Genomic DNA, 23,095 nt, shown 5'->3' on the forward strand with positions numbered 1-23,095 from the left:
ACTTGCTAACATTGAGTGCAAGGTTGTTGTGTTGCCACTCAATTAGCTGATCTTTCTCACTTCTGTACTCTTCCTGATTTCTATCTGTGATTCTGCCAAGGACCATGGTGTCATCAGCAAATTTGTGGATGGCATTTGAAACCTCTTAATGCTTCTTGTCTATGTAATATATCTACATCTTCCACAGGCTTCTTTGAATTCTGAAAGTTTAACACTTTCTAGAATCCATATTTGTTATGCACATTTCATAAAACTTGATGTTTTGCAGGTGCCATAATGTACATTTTTTTAAGAATTAGTTGGTGCAAAAGGAACAGCAAGTGAGGTGGTGTCTGTGGTTCATTCTCCATTCAGAAATCTGATGACCATGAAAGAAGCTGTTTTTGTGCCACTGGGTGTTTGTCTTCTGGCTCCTGTGCCTCCTTCCTGATGGTGGCAGTGTACAGAACCATGGCCTGGGTCGTGAGAGTCCCTGCGTATAGAGGCTGCTTTCTTAAGACACAACTTCTTGTAGATGTCCTCGATGGAATGAAGATTGATGCCCATGACAGATGAGTTCACAACTCTCTGTGGACTTTACATGTCCTGTGCATTGGCACCTCCTTACCAGAGAGTCCTGCAACCAGTCAGAATACTCTTCAAGATACACTGTAGAAATTTTCAGGAGTCCTTTGTGACATCCCAAATCTCCTCAAACTCCTGACAAGATAAAGCTGCTGGCAACCTCATTTTTAAATAATGGTCTTTTTGTTATCCTTACCAACGTTGACGTTGTTGTTTGGTAGGAGAGTCACTATGATATTGAAGGAAATTAGGCTGCCAGTTTGTTCACTTAAGTTCTACACAATAATGTAATAATAACCAAATAATCCATGCTACTGCCATTAGTGAGGGCAAGACGCTAGCTTGAATATAATACATGTTAGCTTGAATATAATGGGCGGCAGGATTAGCTCAGCAGTAACATTGCAGCGCCAGCAACCCGGGTTTGAATCCAGCACTGTCTGTAAGGAGTTTGTATGAGTTTACCCTTGGTGCTCAGGTTTACTCCCACCCTTCAAATCATATGAGGTTAAAGGTTAATTCAACTGTAATTGGGTGGCATGGGTTTAAATGGCTGAAATTGGCTTCTACTGTGCTGTAAGTAAAATAAATATTCTATCATAAGTTAGCTACCATGATTATTAGGAGATAAAATGCTACATCTTTGAGTCCCTAAAGAGCAGTAATTATATCCCACCATAAAACTGAAACAAAATGCGCTTTTGAACAACGTTTCAATTTGTAGGGTCTTTTTTTTAAAAAAAAGACCAATTGTTTGTTCTTCCCCTACGATATTCCACTTTGGACAAAGTATTCCCATAAACTCTGCTTTGGGCTTGATCTTGCCAACTTTCTATATTTACTCAGATTCCACATTTAATTGAGCTTAATTAATGGGTAGAGGCTGGAAAGGCTCTATGAAAGGAAATGCACAACAAGGTTCAAAGTTCAGACTTGTTGTCAGAGTACCTACAACCTGAGATGATTTTTTTTTCTGTGGGCCAGGTAGAATTTCTATTTGTCAGTTGTGCAAAAAAATGTACTTAAGAAAATGTATGAATACAAAAGAAATATAAACTTTAAAACAAACTGCAATAAGAAAAATACTTATTCAATAATAAATAATGTGCAAAATCTTAAATGAGTCTCCAAGTCTTGCTTAGTAGTAAGGTGGAGAGGTAGCTGAATCTGGTGGTTTGAGTCTTCAGTTATGGCATGATCAAAATATTTAACTTTTTATGGCACAATAAAACTTCAAGCTTGATATTTGATGCCAATGTTTTATATGATTCAGAAATAAATGCATCTGTCGTTGCATTTGTCAGATTAGTTAAACTTTATGTAAGTGGCCTTTAAATCTTATCCATGTCTCTCAATTCTCCTTCATAAGCCACTTTCAGGTACATTCTCTGCCAAGAATGCACCTGCAGAAGTGGATTCAGACCTGTGGAATGGTCGATCAGGTGGCAGCGCTAAAAGCGCAGCGCTGAAAGAGACAGCTGCACGGGAGGGGCCTCGGAGCGCAATCCGGCTCCTTTCGGGATGTCAGCACTGGGGCGGCTACCCCTGCCCTGACCTCCCGTGCCGGGGGGCAGGGGCAGCGGGGAGGGGGGCTGTCAGGTGCTCGCCAGCTGATTGTCATCCCCATAACAGCCGCTTTCAGGCGGCTGCATTCAGGTGCCTAGGGGGACTTCAGTGCTCCGGCGATTATCCCTCTCGGAGGAGGGTTGGAAAGTGCGCCTCAGAAGTGCCTCCTGCTCTTTCAGGTGGCCTCCCGACAGCTGCATCAGGGTAGAATATGTGGCTTTATATCAGACTATTTTGGCCACCTGAAAGTGCCTGTAGTCTTTATTACTGCCTTAGGTTTTCATATCTTTGGTACATGTTCTATTTATCTAGACATTTATTTGTTCTTAGAAAGTTCTCGCCTTTCTGAGACATTCATGTCCTTTAGTTAGAAGTGACTGATTCTGCTTAGGTCTTCAGATATTAATGAAAGCAGGACTAAAGGAAATAGCCCTTCACTATATTAACTAATATCCATTTTATTTGTTCCTGACACATTTTGCTTTCCTCAGTCCTTTGTTTCTCTCCTAGCCTCTGGGTGCTGGCTGGAATCTTCCTGGTAATTTACCTTTTTTAAATGATGCAGGAATGTAACCACTGCACCTGCACTTTTCAAATTCTGAAGCCTTGGAACATTTGACAGTTCTGTCAGATTATGTTGCTCTTGGACTCTCCTTCTGGAGCCATGGTAGACTTGTGGCCCTAAGTGCATTCATTTCCACGGGGATTAGGAGACGATGTTCACTTTTTAAATCATTTCATTGTGTTTCTTGGGTGTTCATAATTAACAATTTTCATTGAATGAATTCCTTTTCAATTACTCTTGATTGTTTTCAAATAGCTACAAATCTTAAAGGATGGACATGCTCAGTGCAATTGCCAGAGGGATTGTTGCCCCACTTTTGAAATTCGGGAAGCTTCAGGTTAATGATGCAGACCCTCCACATTCATAGCAACTGGATATGTCTGGTCTTTGGAATCCACAGGCAACAATTCCAAGTGAGAGGATTGGGCCATCAAGATCTGACCTATTGCCTTGTATCTGCACCTGTACTTTCTTGTTTTCTTTATTTCTCCAGTACCCAAAATGTTGATTGATAGCTTTTTTTTGGATGCTGCTCACTTGCTAATATACTCCAGCACTTCTTTTGTGGGTGGTAACATCTAACATGATTTTAGAGGAATGAAGGGCTATATTATTTAACTCCTCTGCTCCTTTTCCACGCCTATTTCATGCCTTCAACATTTCTTCAATACTCCCAATGATCCAACCTCAGTAACCCTGTTGTAATGAATTTAGATACACCATCCTTTGCAAGAAGAAATTCTTCTGCCCTTAATTTTCAATAACTTTCCCCCTCATCTTGTAGCTATATTCCTTGATTGATGGCTCTCCAGTAGAGGAAACATCTCCATCTTTAAATAGCCCTTTGTTCCTCTAAATTTGGAAGAATATAAGGCTTATTTTAAAAAAAACTGCTTGTAATAAGACCACCCTCTTGTACAAGGAACTTGCCTCTTTTGTACAAGGAACTTGCCTCTTTTGTACAAGGAACTTGCCTCTTTTGTACAAGGAACTTGCCTCTTTTGTACAAGGAACTTGCCTCTTTTGTACAAGGAACTTGCCTCTTTTGTACAAGGAACTTGCCTCTTTTGTACAAGGAACTTGCCTCTTTTGTACAAGGAACTTGCCTCTTTTGTACAAGGAACTTGCCTCTTTTGTACAAGGAACTTGCCTCTTTTGTACAAGGAACTTGCCTCTTTTGTACAAGGAACTTGCCTCTTTTGTACAAGGAACTTGCCTCTTTTGTACAAGGAACTTGCCTCTTTTGTACAAGGAACTTGCCTCTTTTGTACAAGGAACTTGCCTCTTTTGTACAAGGAACTTGCCTCTTTTGTACAAGGAACTTGCCTCTTTTGTACAAGGAACTTGCCTCTTTTGTACAAGGAACTTGCCTCTTTTGTACAAGGAACTTGCCTCTTTTGTACAAGGAACTTGCCTCTTTTGTACAAGGAACTTGCCTCTTTTGTACAAGGAACTTGCCTCTTTTGTACAAGGAACTTGCCTCTTTTGTACAAGGAACTTGCCTCTTTTGTACAAGGAACTTGCCTCTTTTGTACAAGGAACTTGCCTCTTTTGTACAAGGAACTTGCCTCTTTTGTACAAGGAACTTGCCTCTTTTGTACAAGGAACTTGCCTCTTTTGTACAAGGAACTTGCCTCTTTTGTACAAGGAACTTGCCTCTTTTGTACAAGGAACTTGCCTCTTTTGTACAAGGAACTTGCCTCTTTTGTACAAGGAACTTGCCTCTTTTGTACAAGGAACTTGCCTCTTTTGTACAAGGAACTTGCCTCTTTTGTACAAGGAACTTGCCTCTTTTGTACAAGGAACTTGCCTCTTTTGTACAAGGAACTTGCCTCTTTTGTACAAGGAACTTGCCTCTTTTGTACAAGGAACTTGCCTCTTTTGTACAAGGAACTTGCCTCTTTTGTACAAGGAACTTGCCTCTTTTGTACAAGGAACTTGCCTCTTTTGTACAAGGAACTTGCCTCTTTTGTACAAGGAACTTGCCTCTTTTGTACAAGGAACTTGCCTCTTTTGTACAAGGAACTTGCCTCTTTTGTACAAGGAACTTGCCTCTTTTGTACAAGGAACTTGCCTCTTTTGTACAAGGAACTTGCCTCTTTTGTACAAGGAACTTGCCTCTTTTGTACAAGGAACTTGCCTCTTTTGTACAAGGAACTTGCCTCTTTTGTACAAGGAACTTGCCTCTTTTGTACAAGGAACTTGCCTCTTTTGTACAAGGAACTTGCCTCTTTTGTACAAGGAACTTGCCTCTTTTGTACAAGGAACTTGCCTCTTTTGTACAAGGAACTTGCCTCTTTTGTACAAGGAACTTGCCTCTTTTGTACAAGGAACTTGCCTCTTTTGTACAAGGAACTTGCCTCTTTTGTACAAGGAACTTGCCTCTTTTGTACAAGGAACTTGCCTCTTTTGTACAAGGAACTTGCCTCTTTTGTACAAGGAACTTGCCTCTTTTGTACAAGGAACTTGCCTCTTTTGTACAAGGAACTTGCCTCTTTTGTACAAGGAACTTGCCTCTTTTGTACAAGGAACTTGCCTCTTTTGTACAAGGAACTTGCCTCTTTTGTACAAGGAACTTGCCTCTTTTGTACAAGGAACTTGCCTCTTTTGTACAAGGAACTTGCCTAATTCAATACCAGCATAACCTTTTTAATAAAGCAACCAAAACTCTGCACAGTAATCCCGATGCAGTTTGCCAGTTTCAGGGTTGTGCTTGCCAGCATTAGAAAACTTGGTCAATAATTAGGCACAATTGATCTATGTCTGAGATGTGCATTGAGTCACGAGTGGCAAAAATTAACGAGATCAGCTGAGGTACAAGACCTAAACAAATGAAATGTTTCACAACCAAAAACTGTGTTTCAAGAGTCTGAAGAAGACGGGTAAGACTAGATAAGTGAATGTACTGACTGAAAATTCTACTGTCGATTCATTTGATGCAGCTGTAGTCTTAAATTTTATACATGGCTGCATAACATGATGATTCTTCAGTTTTCTACACTTTGATTGCAGATTATTGCTGGTACTGAATCAGCTTGGAATGTTGAGCCTTCCTTTGAAGGGTCTGGTGTGATTCAATGTGTAAAGCGCGGCAGCTCGTTAAAAGTCCAAGCCAAGGTAGAATATAGATCCTGCATTCAGGATGGAATTCCACAGCTACCCTGCTTAGTACAAATTTGCTCAGTCCTATGAAGGAAATGTGCAACTTGCAGCTGGCACAAGAATCCATTCCTTTTATTAATTCGTGGACGTCTAGTGTATAGTTAGGGTTTATACTTTAGAGGCCTGTAACTACAAATAGGCTCAGGGTATTTATCTTCGCCAGATCTTAGTTTTGAATCTGTAGGTTAGCAAGTATGGATGCTAAAGCTACCTTACAACAGGACACTAATCAGGTTAATGGACTTTACTTGGTTGATGAGAGAGGGATAATTCATTCAACCAGTCATTTCCTACAGAACCACAGTTGGAGATCGGGTTAAAGAATTTTGTGTTGCTATATTTGCAGGTTGCCTTGATTATATATTAAACTCTTCTATTCAAACTGTCTCATTATATTATATCAGATAATTTTGTCTTTGTGTCTCATTTTTCATCTAAAAGTAATGTTGGCCAAAATGTTTTAGATGAGTTGCAAGGAACATGTCAGCGTTTTACGTTCCACGATTGCCAAAGCACATTATTTTAGCTCATAGTCTTGTATTCAGATTTGAATAGCGTGGATGCTTAAAAAGAACTGCTTAAAAAAATCAGTGCATTCCTTACAATCTCCAAAAATTGAACTGTGAGTTTGTGGGGTTTTAATTTGTTGGAGGGTCCAACGCCTTTTGGTCTTCTGAATTTGATTGCTCTGTCAATGGTGACTATATTGTAAAGCCCAAGCTTTACAATTCACTCAATAAATATTTAAAAAAAAAAGCTATTTCCTATTGTCTACTACTTGAGCTTTTGCCCTGGTATGTAGGTTGGTGTTGCATTATATTTGATAATGTTTCAATGAAGAGGCTGGAGATGTTGAAGGCAATATATTGAAGTACAAGCTTATATGGTACAACTTGTATATAAAAAAGCAAACATTCTATTCTTTAATGTATCCACATAAAAAACCGTCTATTACACAGTGATAATTGAGTGCAGTATATTCCACACCAGGTACATGTGCACAAAAGCGAATGGAATTAATGGCAAGTACTCAATACAGTAGTTTTGTTTTGTAAATGAAGTCCCTCTCAAGTGAGAAAGCTATGTGAGGAGCATTTCTTGTGAAATGCCCAACCTAGACACAACAGCAAAATCTAGGGAGGGGTAATTTTTGTCTGAGGTGCCAAAGTTGATTTTTTTTAAATGCTGCAATTCTGTAATGCACATTAATAAGCTAGCACTTGGAAGACAAATAATGTATCTGCAGATGCTGAGGTTCAGTGCCGTACACAGAAGTTCAAAGGTCCTAAAGTGCTCAGGACAAAAATGCCCACTGTTTTTTGGTTTCTATGTACACTGCATGACCTGCTGAGTTTCTCTGGCACTCTGGATCTAGTTCACATTAATGATTATGTATTCCCTCTCATTTTTTAATCTGCATTTTCTTTATTAGCTGTACGATGGATATGGAGGTGACCAGTACAATGCATAAACTTCTGGTTGATTTTGCTTGAAGCTTCAGATGCTTGGAGAGTATTGTGTGCTGAGCGCAGGGAACATTGAATATTTCATATAAAGTATTGTTTGTATCTGGACTGCATTATATGATCTTTTAACTCCAAAAAAAATGTTATTTAGAACCATTCCAGGTACAAATATGGAGATGGTATTGATGTCTGTACCATTTACAGGAGTTTTGATTTTTGGTTGTGATTTCATTTCTGAGAAATATGAAATCTTCTAAAAATGCATCATTTTGCAAGAAAAACTGAAAGCCGGTTTCCAAACTTGTACTCTTTGAAGCCTGTCAAGCCTCTGCCCAATGAGAAGATTGAGGAAGTGTTGGTGAGGAAAAACAGAAACCCTAACGACATGTGCTTCTTTCTGTGTTATTGAGCCAGAAATCTGAACATTTCTACTGTGATTTTGGATAAATCTCTATAGCAATGCCTGATTTTGCTCTATGGAGTAGTGGTAAACTTGCTTTCTCCAGTCCAAGGAACATCACCCAGATTTAGATGGGCTCAGATCAGAAGCAGTGCACTTCTGAGGATGGCTGCTATCTATGTGGCAGGATGGGGTAAAATCAACTGTTGACCAGTTCATGTACAGGGCACTGGTATTTGATTTATTTAGGATATTGTCACGTGCGTGAGTACAACATACAGATGTACTGAAAATTTGCAGTAGCCACACAAGCAAAAATGGTACACCAACAACAATAGTACAAATTATGTTACCATAATATGCCATGGGATGAAAAAGATGATGATATCTATTCTGCAGGCGAATACCACAAAATATTCTAATGGGATTTTTGAACAGATTTCCTATTCATATATCCTTGTTGATTCTGTGCAATGTGTTTTTTTCCACGCACATTCTTAAAAGATTTCCCTCTGTTTCCCTACCATTTGAGGAAAAGTGGTCTTTAGTCCTTTTTCTTTTCTCTGACCCTCTCTTTTCTTTAAATAGTGGAATTACATTGGCCACCTGCCAGTCTCTGGCAACCATTGTAGAATCTATAGCCACTTTCAGGTGACCAGAATACACCACGCACCTGAAATTGGAGAACCTGGCCAGGAGGAGCACTTACATAACCCTTCTCCTGTAGGTATATTCTCCAGCTCTGAGAATCCCCCGTTGCACCTGAAAGCAGCAGTGGGACTATGGTCACAGGAGCAGGTGTTTGCTCTGATGCGGCTCTCCTTTAGCCGACATATTCAGGTGATAGAAATTCTCTGTGGCCACCTGAACGTCCCAGCTGTACTCCCCCAGCCGCGCCTGCCTGTGCATTATCTGCATCCGAGCTCCTGAAAGCGGCTTATAGAAGTTTAGAAGATGACTCCGAGCATCTATTATCTGCTAATATTTCTTAGATATTATGATACAGTTCATTATTGCCTCTGAATCTCATTATTTTTTTTCAATACTAGTTTGTAACTAGTGCACATTTCATTTGAGCTCATTCTTTTGAGACCTGCAGTCCTCTATTCTCCTTGGGGAGTGTATTGTTTGTTTACTTATAATGTTCAGATTCTTTGCTATTTCTTTATTCCTTGGTATTATTTCTCCTGAGTTGATGTGAAGGATCCACATTAGCATTTGTTAATCTTTTCCTTTTGCATATTGTGAGAAAATCTTACAAAAGTTTGTTTCTTCCTAACCTCCTTTGTTCCTTGATCCTTGTTGTTCCCCAATCTGTAGGCTTATTGGGATATGTGGAAACTTTTTCTTTTGTTGCAAGGGATTTAAAAAAAAATACATAGCATATTATTAATTGCAATTTGTCATTGTTAGTTAACTATAATACTTTTAATCTTTTTACAGTCTTCCATAACTATTTCATTTTCATCATTTATTTTATTTAGATTTGAACCATGGTTTCAGATTGAATTTAGATTGCAATGAAATTTTAGAACAAACTAAAGCACTCATTCCCTCGCAAACCTGGCAAATTTCTACTGATGTGTGGTGGAAAGTGTGCTGACTGGCTGCATCATGGTCTGGTATGGGGGATCCAATACACCGAACAAAACGTAGTGGACACACAGGCCAGGACATTGCTGGCAAAACCTTCTCTATGAGTGAGAACATCAACTGGGAATGCTGCTGTCGGAGAGTAGCAGCAATCATCAAGGATCCACATTACTCAGCACAAGCTCTGTTCTCACTGCTACCATCAAGAAAGAGGTATAGATGTCACAAGACTCTCACTACCAGGTTCAGGAACAGCTGTTATCCCTCCACCATCAGATCCCTCAACAATAAACTCAATCAGGGACTCATTTAAGGACTCCTGCACTTTATTGATTTCCCCACCCGCCCTCTCTGTATGGCACAGTCATACATTTCTTTAAGGCGGTATATGAGTGGGAAGGTTGAGAATCACTGCTCTAGACCCATTTGTTAATGAAATATTTTGCTTGAGTAAAAATGGTCATTGGCCCATTTCCTTTGGAGTTGTGAAACTGTGCACATAACAAGTCAATGATGTATGATTAAAATGGTATGTGAGTGGAAAGAAAAAGGTTGAGAACCACTGGAATAGACCATGAGGAGAAATTTCCAGCATATGTTTCCCTTCCAGACCTTTATCTTGTCCTATGGTAACAAAAATTAAAACCTTTTTTTTCTGGCATTTTCAGGGAAAAGAACAATGTCATCACCTTGTGTGTCTGCAGAATGTCATCAGAAAGTTGCATGCATTTCTGTTCTCATGGAAAACGTGCCACAGAGTTTATGGGAGGGGTGTAAGTAAAATTGAAACCAGATTTTTAAAGAACTTTAATCTGAAACTCTAGAACAGTTATCGTCTCCTGATAGAGGGACTGAACTCTGCACTGTTTAGTGAAAGAATGAAGGACTTTGTTTCCAGTTTGTGTAACAGCTCCAGTATTTTATAATAAATTGCCAAGAACTTGGGATATTATAAACTCTCAGAAGGGATATCATTCATGCTGTACTTGTTATAGTTTGTGGGATAAGTAATTTTTGCAATCTTTGAGATGAATGAACAATATATTCTGACTGTTAGCTGGGTCCCATTTAAATTAAAAATTAGCAGTCACCCAACTTCCCCCCCCCACCCCCGACATTGGGCCAAAATCTAGCTCCTAAAATTCACAGCCGTTTGAACCACCACTGTATGTTGGAGTGGAATTTTTTTCTCGGTCCATTTTCCCCATGGTGAACCTGTTAGAAATCCAGAGATCAGCTCATTAGAATAAAGTTGGGCCAGACACATGGGAGTCCTGCCAGCCATTGAAGAGTCATGCCTGGGAAGCTTGAATGTGTTGGAGTGTATTATTTGTGGGCAAAATTCAGATTTCCAATGGAAGAGTCAACATCTCATAAAAAGGTGAAAACACAGCTCAGTGGACAGAAACTCGCATACACAAATCTGACAGTTGTGAACATGGGAATTTCAATTAGATAGCCTTGATCATTTGTGTTGATTAGAATGCATTGATTTTCACTATCTCTGCTGGAAACTTGAACTTGTCATGGATGTGAAAAGATATTAAAGATCCTGAGAAACACAATGATCTGGCACTCCTGTAATGCATGCTGTATTCTGAAGTGTAGTGAATTTAAATTTTATGGTGTTGTGCTTATTATACATGCTTCACAGCTACAGTTGACAATGACAACTGAATTATTCTTAAATATTTTATGTCAGAGCTAAAATCTTGCAACTTACTGTTAGTTACTGTTACCTAGTGAGGATTGGTAAGGGCATTTCTTCCACAATCTCCATCAATACTCCAGTACTGGAGCATCACAGGGCTGAATTCTTAGCCTCCTGCTCTACTCACTTTATACCTATGTCTGTGTGGCTTGATGTGACAATGTACTGACGATGCCACGGTCTTGGGGTGTAGAAATAAGGGCAATGAATCAGCATAACAGGAGGGAGATTGAAAACTTGGCCGAATGGTGCACCAGCAAAACCTTGCTGTCGATTTCAGCAGGAGCTGGTTGTTGACTTCAAGAGGAGGGAATACCCCTGGCTGTCTCCTGCTCTATCCAGGTTTGTTGGAGGATCAGAAGTGGAGAGGGTGAGCAAACTTAAATTATTGGGAGACACTATTCAGATTATCTTTCCTGGCACTGGACCCAACACACTAATGGCATTGTGAAGAAAGCTTGTCAATACCTCTTCTTCCTCGGGAGCTTGTGAAGGTTTGGTATGACATGAAAAACCTAGCAAAAGATATGTGGTGGAAAGTATGCTGACCAGTTGCAACATGGTCTGGTACAAGGACACCAATAACCCCAAGTGTAAGGCCCTGCAAAAGGTAGTGGACACAGCCCAAGACATCATGGGTAAAACCCCTCTCCGTCATTACAATATCTATGGGCAATGCAACCATTGGCGTGCAGCTGCAATCAAGGATCCACACCAGCCAGCACATGCTCTGTTCTCACTGCTACCATCAAGAAAGAGGTAACGATGCCACAAGACTTGCTCCACCAGGTGCTGGAACAGCTGCTACTCCTCCACCATCAAACCCCTCAATAATAAACTCAATCATGGACTCATTTCAGGACTCTTACTTTGCACTTCATTGTTTTTTTTTAAATTTTCTGCATTGCACAGTTGGTTTGTTTACTTTTTTATTTGCACATTGAGTACAGGTTTTTTTGCACTATCAATAAGTGGTAATTGCACCTCACCTGCAGGAAAAAGAATCTCCAGATTGTATGTGATGTCATGTATGTATTCTGACAAATTTGAAATCAGATCCTGGTAAATACTTCACCTATCCAAGTACTCCTGAATACATTGGATCATTTTCTTTGTTTTCTCAGTAGGATTTTTTTGAGAGAATTAAATTCCAGGGAATGCAGAGAGACACCATAAAGCATAAGGCTGTCTCCTGCTCTATCCAGGCATCAAAATTGCTGTATAAGCATGCAAATATCCTTATTAGTTTTAAACTGACTCTGGATCACTGGTTTTCTTGGTGCAAAAGTATCTCCAAAAAGTGCAATGAACCCATGCCCTAAATTGAGAGTAATTTAGGAAACTAGATGGCGAAGGGACAAAACATTGTGATAACTGCCTTCTGTGATGCAAGCAATGGCTATTACTGCACTCCTGTGGAATCACTTTGTTGTTTCTAATTTTCAGGACTAGTTGGCCATAATAGTACATTTATGACTAAGTACGGATTGAAGCCCAGTGATCTGATCAAAATTGAATGGTTGCTCACTCAGTCGGCTCCTGTGTCAAATGCATGGAAGTGGCAGACAGATTATTATTGGCCTTAATGCAAGTTCTGACACCAGCAGTCACTTGTTGTTGGGAACTGAAATGCTGGGACCACCTTTTTTTTTTTAAAAAAAAAAGGAATGATCCAGTTTCTTAAAGTTTGCATACACACTGCCAAACATCATTTAGGCCTGTCAACTCAAGAAAAAAAAATATCATGAAATAATATTTGCTGATGACTTGATATCTGCTGAAGGTCTAGATCTCCTTTGCTGCCACAGCAACTCAATTTGTTGAGTTGTTGACAGTTTTTCTTTTTCAACTATGCACAGTAATGGGAGATGGATTTTTGAATAATAGGGGAATTAAGGGTTTTGAGGAAAATGTGGAGCTGCATCCATGGCTGGATCAGCAAGCTCGATGGACCAGATGGCCATTTCCTACCTTCTGTTTCTTATTCTTAGTATCTAAAGGGAAACCTCCACTGGGATGTAGCTAAAAAAAAATCTCCAAGCGACATCCTCATTGGGGTGTATTTGAGGGTTCTTTCTAAAGAATGTTTTAAGTTGGACTCTCGAGTAAATCTGAGCCTTTGAAAAGTTTTGACAAAAGGCTTATCCAAAAGGAAGTTCAGAATTTGGATCTCAAAAAAAAAGAAAGACTAATTGATCCTTAAGATTGGCAGTGCAGTTAATAGTATTGCTATTCTCACAGCTCCTTTAACTGGTTCAATTCTAACCTCTGGAACTGTTGTGTGGTGTTTGTACATTCTCTAAGAGCATGTTGACTTCCTATTGGTTGCTCTGGTTTCCTTCCACTTCCCAATGATATCCAGGTGTGGCTACAAGTTGCCCCCTAGTTTGTACTTGAATGTAGTAGTGATGGTAGAACCTGAAGGGAGTTGATGGGGATCCTACGATGGAACGTGTAAATGGGTGTTCAATGGTTAGCACAAACGTAGAGGGTTGTAGGACTTATTTCAGTGCTGTGTGACTCTGTGACTCTATCTCAGCATTGGGTTTCACTGGCTAAACTGTTTCTACTTTAAAAATATAAATTTAGATCAGCAGAAGTGATGGAAATTGTGGCCTAGGCTGTTGTCCAAGGGTGAGTTCATTCTTCCTGCCCTTTCTGCTGGCAGAACATAGAATTTACCTTAAGTCAGATCATTAAAAGGATTTTTGATGTATGTGTAGGGGAATTTGGAACTTGTTGACCAAAATGAAGCAATCATTGTGCTCTTTTTGAAATATTGGAGCCTGCACGCTCAGGTTCCCTATGCTTATCCACTGTGCTGGCAGTAGATGCGTGGGAGAGCTTCTACAAAAAATTAACCCGGCAGTATCTCTTTACCTGCTGTATGACACTAACTCGTTCCCAAATCATTGTAAAAAGATATCACAGCCTCATGTGTGTGACTTTTTAGTTTCCTGTAGGAAAAGGAGATGTGAAAAATCGTGTTACATTGAATTTATAAAGGGAAGAAAATTGTAACCATTAGAGTTTTTGATTTAGTAGCACAGGTACTGGAACTACTGCTTAAAATAAAATCAAGTCTTGCTACTGCCTATACTATCTATTAATGAGGCTACTTGTTATTTGTGAAGCAAGTTCCCTTTATAGATTTCATCTAACTTGCCTCTAGCTTCTTCACACCTCACAGTTTGGCACTGACAACATATGGGTACAGATTTAGAACCTCATTAAAATTCCAACTGGCATCTATGCATTCACCCTTTTTGGCAACTGAAAGCTCTCAAATTTAAACTTGGGACACTGGGAGAATTCAGTAAGTGTCTTTGTATCTCAACATTCTCTCTAATCATTAAATTAACTGTCAGAAGCTCATTTGGAAAGATTTTTTTAAATGGTCTTAAAATGGTTCAAGTTTAATTGTATCCTGACCTCAGTGCTGTATCAACTTGTCAGAAAGTCTTTATATAAAAAAAAATAGCTCCAAGACTGAGGGAGAAAAGTGGAGGTGTTCTATAGATTGTATCTTTGGTTGCAATAAAATACTGTATCTGATAGTTTAACTCTTAGATTGGCAAATATGTTGTAACCTCTGAACTCTATAGCATTTCTCTGGATTGTTATGTAGACTTACAAAAATGTATGTAAAGTAAAAAGAATAATAGCTCACATTTTAGGGGTGACTATTAAATAACAAAAATGTTTAATATTTCAAATGGAAATAATAGAAATAATTCTTGCAACTTAAGTGGATTTAGATATATCTACTACAACTTGAGACCCTTGAATGCCTTAGAAATGCAGCAAATATTTCAATTTCCACAAATGCGCACTTGGGGCCCTATCTTGTGGTTATTACCATGGACATCCCAATAAAGAAAAAATGACTTTGGAGGCTGTGGGGAATTTGAGAATTCCTGATATATTACACACGCTAATCTTCCCCACTCAAGCCAGCCATATGGACATCTGGCATCCCTTTCTGAGATAGGGATTCAACTGTCAAAAAGGAGGAACTGCAATCTTTTTTCTATTATTTTTATCCAGCCTTGAACCTGGGACTCTAGTCTTTGTAACTCTGTGGCTTGATGCTTGAAGGATGACACCACAGGTTGAAGTCTATTTTCCCCAGTGGCAAAGCGCCTCCTCCTGGTTTGGTTATAAGAGGAGGGATAGGAATTGTGTCCTACACTCGAATACTGCACGGTGCTGCCAAACAAATCTATTTCCTGTGATCTGGGTTTGATTCTGACCCACTTGGTATGTATGGAAATTGCATCATCTTGTGATTACATGGGTTCTTCAGTATGCTCCAATTTCTCTCTGATCTCATTGATGTCCTAGTTGGTTGGTTGGTTAATTGAAATGTTTAAATTGCCCTTTAAGTAAGTGAATGGCAGTAGAATCAGGGTGGATTTGATGGAAATACTTGGGGAATGGGATTAATGTGATGCTCTGAGAGCTGGCATACTTTTGGTGAACCAAATAGCCTATGCGGCAAGAAAATATGAAAACTATTCAGAAGCTGTCTTGGTATTCCACTCCCTCCCTGTATATGCACACAATGCTGATAACTTTTAACTTGTCATTCTCTGGGAAGTTAATGTCATTTTGAAACTGCATCTTCTGTGCATCATGCAATAGTCTTCAGTTCGTTTTCTATGTTGCAGATGTGTATGTGTGGGTTTTTTTCTTAACTATTAATAACATGCATTGGGAATTGAGGTCAAACAGGATTGCTCTGAGAAATGTTGACCCCTCCCAGATATTTTTAGCAAATCCCAGTTCAGTTATGAATTTTGCTTTAAAGTTGCATTTGAAAAAAGAAAAAAATGCAGTTAGAAGAGAGCTTGGTTGTAAAGAAGAGTTGCATCCAAACGATCTGTCATTTTAAATCAGACCTGTGAAAATGTCACAAGTTCACAAGGTAAACCGCTGCGACCACGTCTGCCTGTCCCGCATCGGACTTGTCAGCCACAAACGAGCCTGCAGCTGACGCGGACATTACCCCTCCATAAATCTTCGTCCGCGAAGCCAAGCCAAAGAGAAAGAAGAGAGGTCCAACAGCCCATCGAGTCTGCTCTGCCATTCTTTTTAAAAATATTTTTAATGATTTTAATAAAGAACATGCAAACAAAAAGTACAATTCAATAAGATGCCATGAATATTTACACAAACTAAGACATTCTGTATAACACAAACCTAAATTGTAAATCATATCCATAATTCATTCTAAATAGTAAATACCTTTTTAGGAAAAAAACTCTAATGCAAAAAATGTGAACAGCTCAAACTGATGCTTTTTAAAATTTTAATCAATCAAATGAGAACATAATGGTAGGAGGGGACTTTAATTGTTGTTTGGATCCACTGTTGGATAAATCTCCAAAAATTGTTAAGACTAAGATGGCTAAAAGGCTGATAGAATTGATGGAGGAGTTAAATTCAGTTTAAATATGGTGACATATTCATCCGACCGAGAAGGATTATTCATTTTATTCTGCTTGTCATTATTCATTTTCTAGAATAGATTTTTTTTTGGTTTCAGCTCATTTACAAGGAAGGGTTGACTATGCAGAATATAAGAGTAGAATATTGTCAGATAATTCATTGTTGTTGATTTCTTGTGAGATTGTGGAGAAAGTTGAAATAACTTACTGTTGGAGGGTTAACAAGATGTTACTTAGATGACCTGAATTTGTTTTGATTTTGAGAGATCAGATTAATTTTTTTCTGGAAATGAATGAGGGGTCAGTACAAAGTAAATTTATGTTGTGGGATGCTTTGAAAGCATATTTGCGAGGTCAAATTATTAGGCATACAGCTAAAGTGAAAAAGCAATATACGGCGGAACATTTGGAGTTAGAGAAAGAGATTGCAGATTTAGAGAGAAAGTTTCAAGAAAATGCAATGGAAGATTAGATAGTTATCTAATTTGAAACTTTGTTACAATATGAAGCAAACTTATAATTATGAGAGATTGCTTTTGAGATCAAAACAGCGTTATTACGAAGTATTGGCATGGAAATTGAAAATTGAACAAACTTCTAGAACAATTAATGCAATATGGGGAAATTTAGGGGTCACTTTTAAACCACAGGAGATTAAAAAGCACAAAATTTCTCATTATCGAGATTTGAATGCATCTAAAGGGAATGTAGATACTGAACAGATTGATACATTTTTGTCCAAACTGAATTTATTTTCTTTGGAGGAGAATGATGCAAAATTGTTAGATGCTTCATTTATGGATTTTGAACTTAGAGGCGCTACAATCTATGCCGATTGGTAAATCACCTGGTGAGGATGGATTTATGGTAGAGTTTTATAAAGAATTTCATGATTTGTTGTTCCCAGTATGTATGGATGTATTGAAGCAGGTTACGGATACAGGGTTGTTTCCTGAATCATTTTCAAGAGCATTGATAACAGATTTAAATTTGGACCATCTTTTATTGGCTGGGTTAAGGCATTATATACGAATCCTTCTGCATGGGTGGGGACAAATGGTCAGATCTCAAGTATTTACTTTATCTAGGTCAAATAGACAGGGCTGCCCATTGTCACCAGCGTTATTTACGTTGGTTATAGAACCTTTAGCCCAGGTAATTAGACAAAATATGAATATTCAGGGTATTATGGTATTTGTGGATGATGTGTTGATATATTTATCTCAATCTAAGAATTCTTTAGAACCTTTACAGGATTTGTTAAAATTTTATGGATCAAAGTCAGGATATAAAGTAAATTGGTATAAAAGTGAGATTTTCTATATCTGTTGCAGATTATTCAGATTGTATTCAAATTAATAAATTTAAATGCTAAGATAAGATTAAGCAATTATGTGTAATTATTAATGAGAAGTATAAGGATTTATATGGTTCAAATTATTTACTATTGTTAAATAAGATTAAGTCTGACTTATTTCAATGAAAGGATCTACCATTAACATTAATTGGTCGGGTAAATTTTATCAAAATGTATACATATTCATGTATTCAGTATCTGTTTCAATCAATTCCATGTCCTATACCAGGGAAATTTTTTAAAGAATTAAATAAAATGATATGTTCTTTTTGAGGAAAGGTAAATTATCTTGAGTATCGATGCAAAAATTGACGGACATTGATTTGGGAGGCCTTCAGTTACCACATTTTCAAAATTATTATCAGGCAGTGCAGTTGAAAATTATTAGTAGATTGTTTGATATTGATCAATCACCAATGTGGGCTTGTGTGGAAATGGATCAGATACGGGAAAGATCAATATATCATTTTATATATGAATAAAGTTTTTTTGGCTTTACAAACATACAAGTTACCCGTATTGAGTAATTTCAAAGGATGTACGTTCAATTAAAACTCCACTATATCAAAATCAGTTGATTCCATTTTCTATGCATAATTCTTATTTGAAGGAATGGGATTCAAAGGGGTTGGTATTAATTGAAGATTGTTTTGAGGCAGGTTTATTTTTTCATTTGATAGAGAAGTTTGGAATATCACAAAATACATTGTTTTGTATTTTGATTTTGATTTTTTTTAATGAATAGTTTTAGTCGGGAAATGATATTACCAACACAATACAAGTTTGAAATATTACTTGTGGATAAGGGAAAGAAAGGGTTTGTTTCAGAAATGTATTTGTTGTTACAGGTAAAAATGAAGAAGGTAGGTGTATTGAGATAAGAGATAAATGGGAACAAGAGTTATCTACTTCTATTTCTGAGGAAAAATGGTCAGATCTGTGTTTGCATTGTGTTACAAAATTAGTTAATGTGTATTATAGTTAATTATAATTTACTACATCTGTTATATTTAACTCCTGAAAAATTAGAGACAAGGTTTTAGTGGTTCTGGTTTGTGTTTTCAGTGTAGAGATCAGATAGGTACGTTTCGTTCATTCTGTGAGGAATTTTGTTACGTTTAAACCCTTTTGAGAAAAGATTATAAAATTTTTGTGAGATTCATTCCAAATAGATTTGTATGTAGATCTGTGGTTGTGTTTATTACATTATAGGAATCCATTAACAGCGTGCCTGGATAAATTTCGGATTGCATTTATTCGATTTAGTTTGGCAGTGGCTAGGAAATGTTTGGGTTAACCTGGAAAAATGATGTGGAGTTGAGTATTGTAAGGTAAAACATCATGAGATGGGAATGTGTAAGGAGTTACCCTGTACAGGGCTGTAACAAGATGTGAATGCATCCTTGTACTTACAAGATAAGAGAGACATTGATGGATTGAGAGGCAGGAAGCTAGCAGGGAAAGGATAGCAACAGTTTTAGTCATTGGACAAGTAATGATATGATGATGTTCTAAGCACGTATCCAAGGGTATAAAAAATCACCATTTTGCTGATAACGGCAGAATGCATTCTCCGACTAACATGGTTAGTTGCAAGTGTTACATTCCGGTAATAAAGAACAAAGAACCCTGATTTCGACTCAGTCTGGTGTTTGTCTCACTCATTCATGAACAAAGCAGACCTAACAGTATACAGAGATGGCATAATGAAATTCAATCATGTTTATGTTTATAGAAAATTACACATAATTTGAGAAATAATTATTCTTTTTTGAAAAAATGTTGACACCATATTTGAAATGTATGAATTTAGATGTCAAGTAATTTTTTTATTCTTGTTTAAATTGTTGAATTGATATATTGCAACCTAACCCACATTGTTTGTTTTTAAATACTCTTCTGTGTGTATGTTAAGCTCTGGGGGTGGGGGGAGGGATAGTAGGGGATGGGGGTATAGAGGGTAGACTTGGATGTTTTTTGTATTTTATATTTCTGTAAAATTTTAAATAAACTTTAAAAAAAAACCCATACTAACAAAAAGTACAATTCAATAAGATGCCATGAATATTTACACAAACTAAGACATTCTGTATAACACAAACAAAAATTGTAAATTATATCCATAATTCATTCTAAATAGCATATACCTTTTAGGAAAAAAAACACGAATGCCAAAAAAAAAGAAAAGCTCAAACCCCTTACCTAGCCGCATTGCTAGACGCTATATATAATTGGTATTAAAAGAAAAAAAGTTTAAAAAAAATAATATAAAGAACATGGAAAAGGGGCAAGTCAATTACATTGGAGTAAAATTTATAAAGTAAAATAGTCATAAATAATCTCCATAACTTATGGAATCTTGTATCTGAATTATTAATTGAATAATGAATGTTTTCCATATTCAAACAAGACGTGGTTGCGCAACCACTGATCATGAGTAGACAGGGCAGTATTCTTCCATTTAAGTAAAGTTGCTCGCCTCGCCAAAAGAGAGGCAAAAGATATGGTGCAACTTTGAATCTGAGATGGTCCTTCCCTCCCATTGAAGAGGCCACCAAAAGATTCAGTGTAAAATCTAGATTGAAAATGTTTGATAAAGTATGGGAAAAACCTCTCTCCAGTATTTTTCTAGACTAGGACAAGTCCTGAACATATGAATTAATGGCACTTAGGAACATAGGAAGTAGGAACAGGAGTAGGCCAAAAATGGCCCATCGAGCCTGCTCTGCCATTCAATAAGATCATGGCTGATCTAATTTATGACCTAACTCCACCTACCTGCCTTTTCCCCATATCCCCTAATTCCTCTATCATGTAAAAAAAATTATCAAACCGAATTTTAAATATGTTTAATGAAGTAGCCTCAACCACTTCCCTCTCTTGCACCTGTCACACCAGGGAGTCAGATTGGAGTAAAGCAAGATAATTTGGCCTTAGACAAATGTGCTCTTATGGATCACTTAGAATTGTAAGAGACAATGTCAAGCACATAATGAAGAGCTATTAACCAACTTAAGAATTGTGTCCCAATCCACATCTGATATAAATCCTGTTCCCAAACATTTTTGATTTTAACTAACAAAGTCTGATTTAAACATAACAATTTCTCATAAATAAGAGATATTAAACAAGAGCTTAAAAGTTAGGGGGCAAAAGTTTAGAAATAACATGAGATGGAACTTCTTCACTCAGAGAGTGGTGGCTGAGTGGAATGACCTTCCAGAAGAAGTGGTCACAGCAAAGCTAATTTTGTCCTTTAAGGAAAGGTTGGATAGGTATATGGATGAGAGGGGATTGGAGGGTTATGGGAAAAGTGCAGGTAAGTGATTGATACGGGTTAGAGGGACTGAGATGGCCTGTTTGTACTGTAATTGTTATATATCATTATAATATTCTGATTAATGAGATTCAATGCCCCCCTAGCTTTAGCTTGAAAGGAAGAATGATATTGCTGCCCTTTCCTCCATGATATGGGGGCGAAACATCACTGCCACACATAGGTTTCTTGTTTAAAAAAATATATAATCACAGCGTTAAGTTGTTTTAAATGTGAAGCCACTTTCCTTAGTTTTACTGGATGATTTTAATCCTTTCTCATTCCAACTCAGGAACTTAGTAGGATTAGTCATGATCACTGAATTATAAAAAAATATAGACTCAAAGTAAAACTAATTTCAGAAATCCCAAAGTGCAAGTGCAATGCTGACTTCCTTCGGTATGTACAATGACCTCCAGCCTGCAGATAGCCTCATTAAACTGTAGAATACATAAGCTGGAACCAGAAAAATATAAACAATTAAACACCAAAACACCCATGCTCCCTCCCTCATTCGTCTCCAGTCCCACCACCCCCCCCCCCACCCCAGGCTGATTAATTCTAAAAACTCACTATCTCCCAATTTTGATTAGATGTTCTTGCTCAGAAGCAAAACAATAGCATTCTCAAACCCCTGCAGATGTTCATAGTGAACCAAAGTAAGTCGTGTTTAATCTGAATACGTTAAACATTGGAAAAAAAGTTAAGTATTTCTCATGCGTATAATATTTTTTTTAAACAAGATATACAAAATTGATTTTTATCCCATTTTAATTAAGTAGACTTATCTGTAAATAGAATCAAAATGTGTCAAATTCTTTTCCTAACCACTCCAGATTAATTCAACTCACACTAACAATGCTTTATTTGTAAAAACTGTAAAAAAAAAAATCAAATGACTGAACCTTTAAGATATTAAATTCTCGTTTAACAGCAATCATTCAACAGAAAAAAAAATGATTCAGGAGCAGGTAGGTTGTGAATGAACCTGATGCAAACCACTGATGATTCACTGATGCAAACCATTTCTTACTCCTGTAGGGGAGAGAGAGAGATTCTAAGATGAGCTGGAGACAGCAGAAAAGGCTTCCACCTACATTGATATAACTCTGACATAAGTTCCCTGTAGATGGCCCATTTTATTTCATAACTTCAGGAGAATAATCTTCTATGTTCCTAAATGTTTTGCCTTGGTATTGCAAGGAACCTTTGCAACAGTAATCAGTAGTTCCTTCGTTTGATAATAAGGGTGTGGAGAGCTGAGTGGCTGTGTAACGCAGTGGGCCAAACTGCCACCTGTGTACCTGGCTGTGCAGTCACACAGTGCCACGGGCCTAATTGCCACTCACTCAGCTGGCCTAAAGGCTGCACAGTGCTGCGGGCCAAATTGTACCACACTAGGAGTTGGGTACTTACCTACAAGATGGTGTAGGGCTCCCATTGTCTTCACTTTAAGCCATGTGCCATTCGAGCGCATTGCAGGGATGTGATGACATCGTTTCTAGTCCTGGGTGTCCGGGCCAGAAGTGATACAAGAGGAGGAAAGTTTGAATAAACAGTCTTTGCTGACTAACCACTATGTCTGGTGAATTGCTTTAGTAGTTCTACTGGTGGCAGCGCTACAAGGGTCTATAATCACAGAATGGAGTTTTTGCCCTGATTTAGACTTGGGCAATAATGATGAATGTGTTCTATCAAGCTCAGGTGGTTTCAGAAATCACATATTTCCAAACAGTGTTGCCAACAAATCAGAGAAATATTTAGTTAGGACACTAGACTCAATGTCTTCAGCTAAGCCTGCAATGCACAGATTTTGTCACCTACTTTGACTTTCCATATCAATAATTCTAGTCATTAGCCTCTCATTATTGTCTTCCAGGTGGCGGACCTGTTCGTTCATTTCCTTTAAAGCAGATTCTGCTATGGTCAAATGCTCACCTTGTTG

General features: G+C 37.9%; 1 protein-coding gene across 12 annotated transcripts in view; it reads left to right on the forward strand.

The window, feature by feature from the left end:
* Positions 1-23,095, forward strand: part of pik3r3b (phosphoinositide-3-kinase, regulatory subunit 3b (gamma)) — a 582,698-nt gene that overhangs the window by 44,230 nt on the left and 515,373 nt on the right. For 10 of the 12 annotated variants that reach the window (XM_069938742.1, XM_069938746.1, XM_069938750.1 and 7 more), the window contains one exon: positions 9,985-10,089. The exons of the other annotated variants lie outside the window; for them this stretch is intronic. In XM_069938742.1, the coding sequence (XP_069794843.1) occupies positions 9,985-10,089 (105 nt within the window). The remainder of the gene's footprint in view (positions 1-9,984; positions 10,090-23,095) is intronic. 12 annotated transcript variants of the gene reach the window in all.

This window comes from Narcine bancroftii, chromosome 5 (assembly GCF_036971445.1).
Source record: "Narcine bancroftii isolate sNarBan1 chromosome 5, sNarBan1.hap1, whole genome shotgun sequence".
NCBI lineage: Eukaryota > Metazoa > Chordata > Chondrichthyes > Torpediniformes > Narcinidae > Narcine > Narcine bancroftii.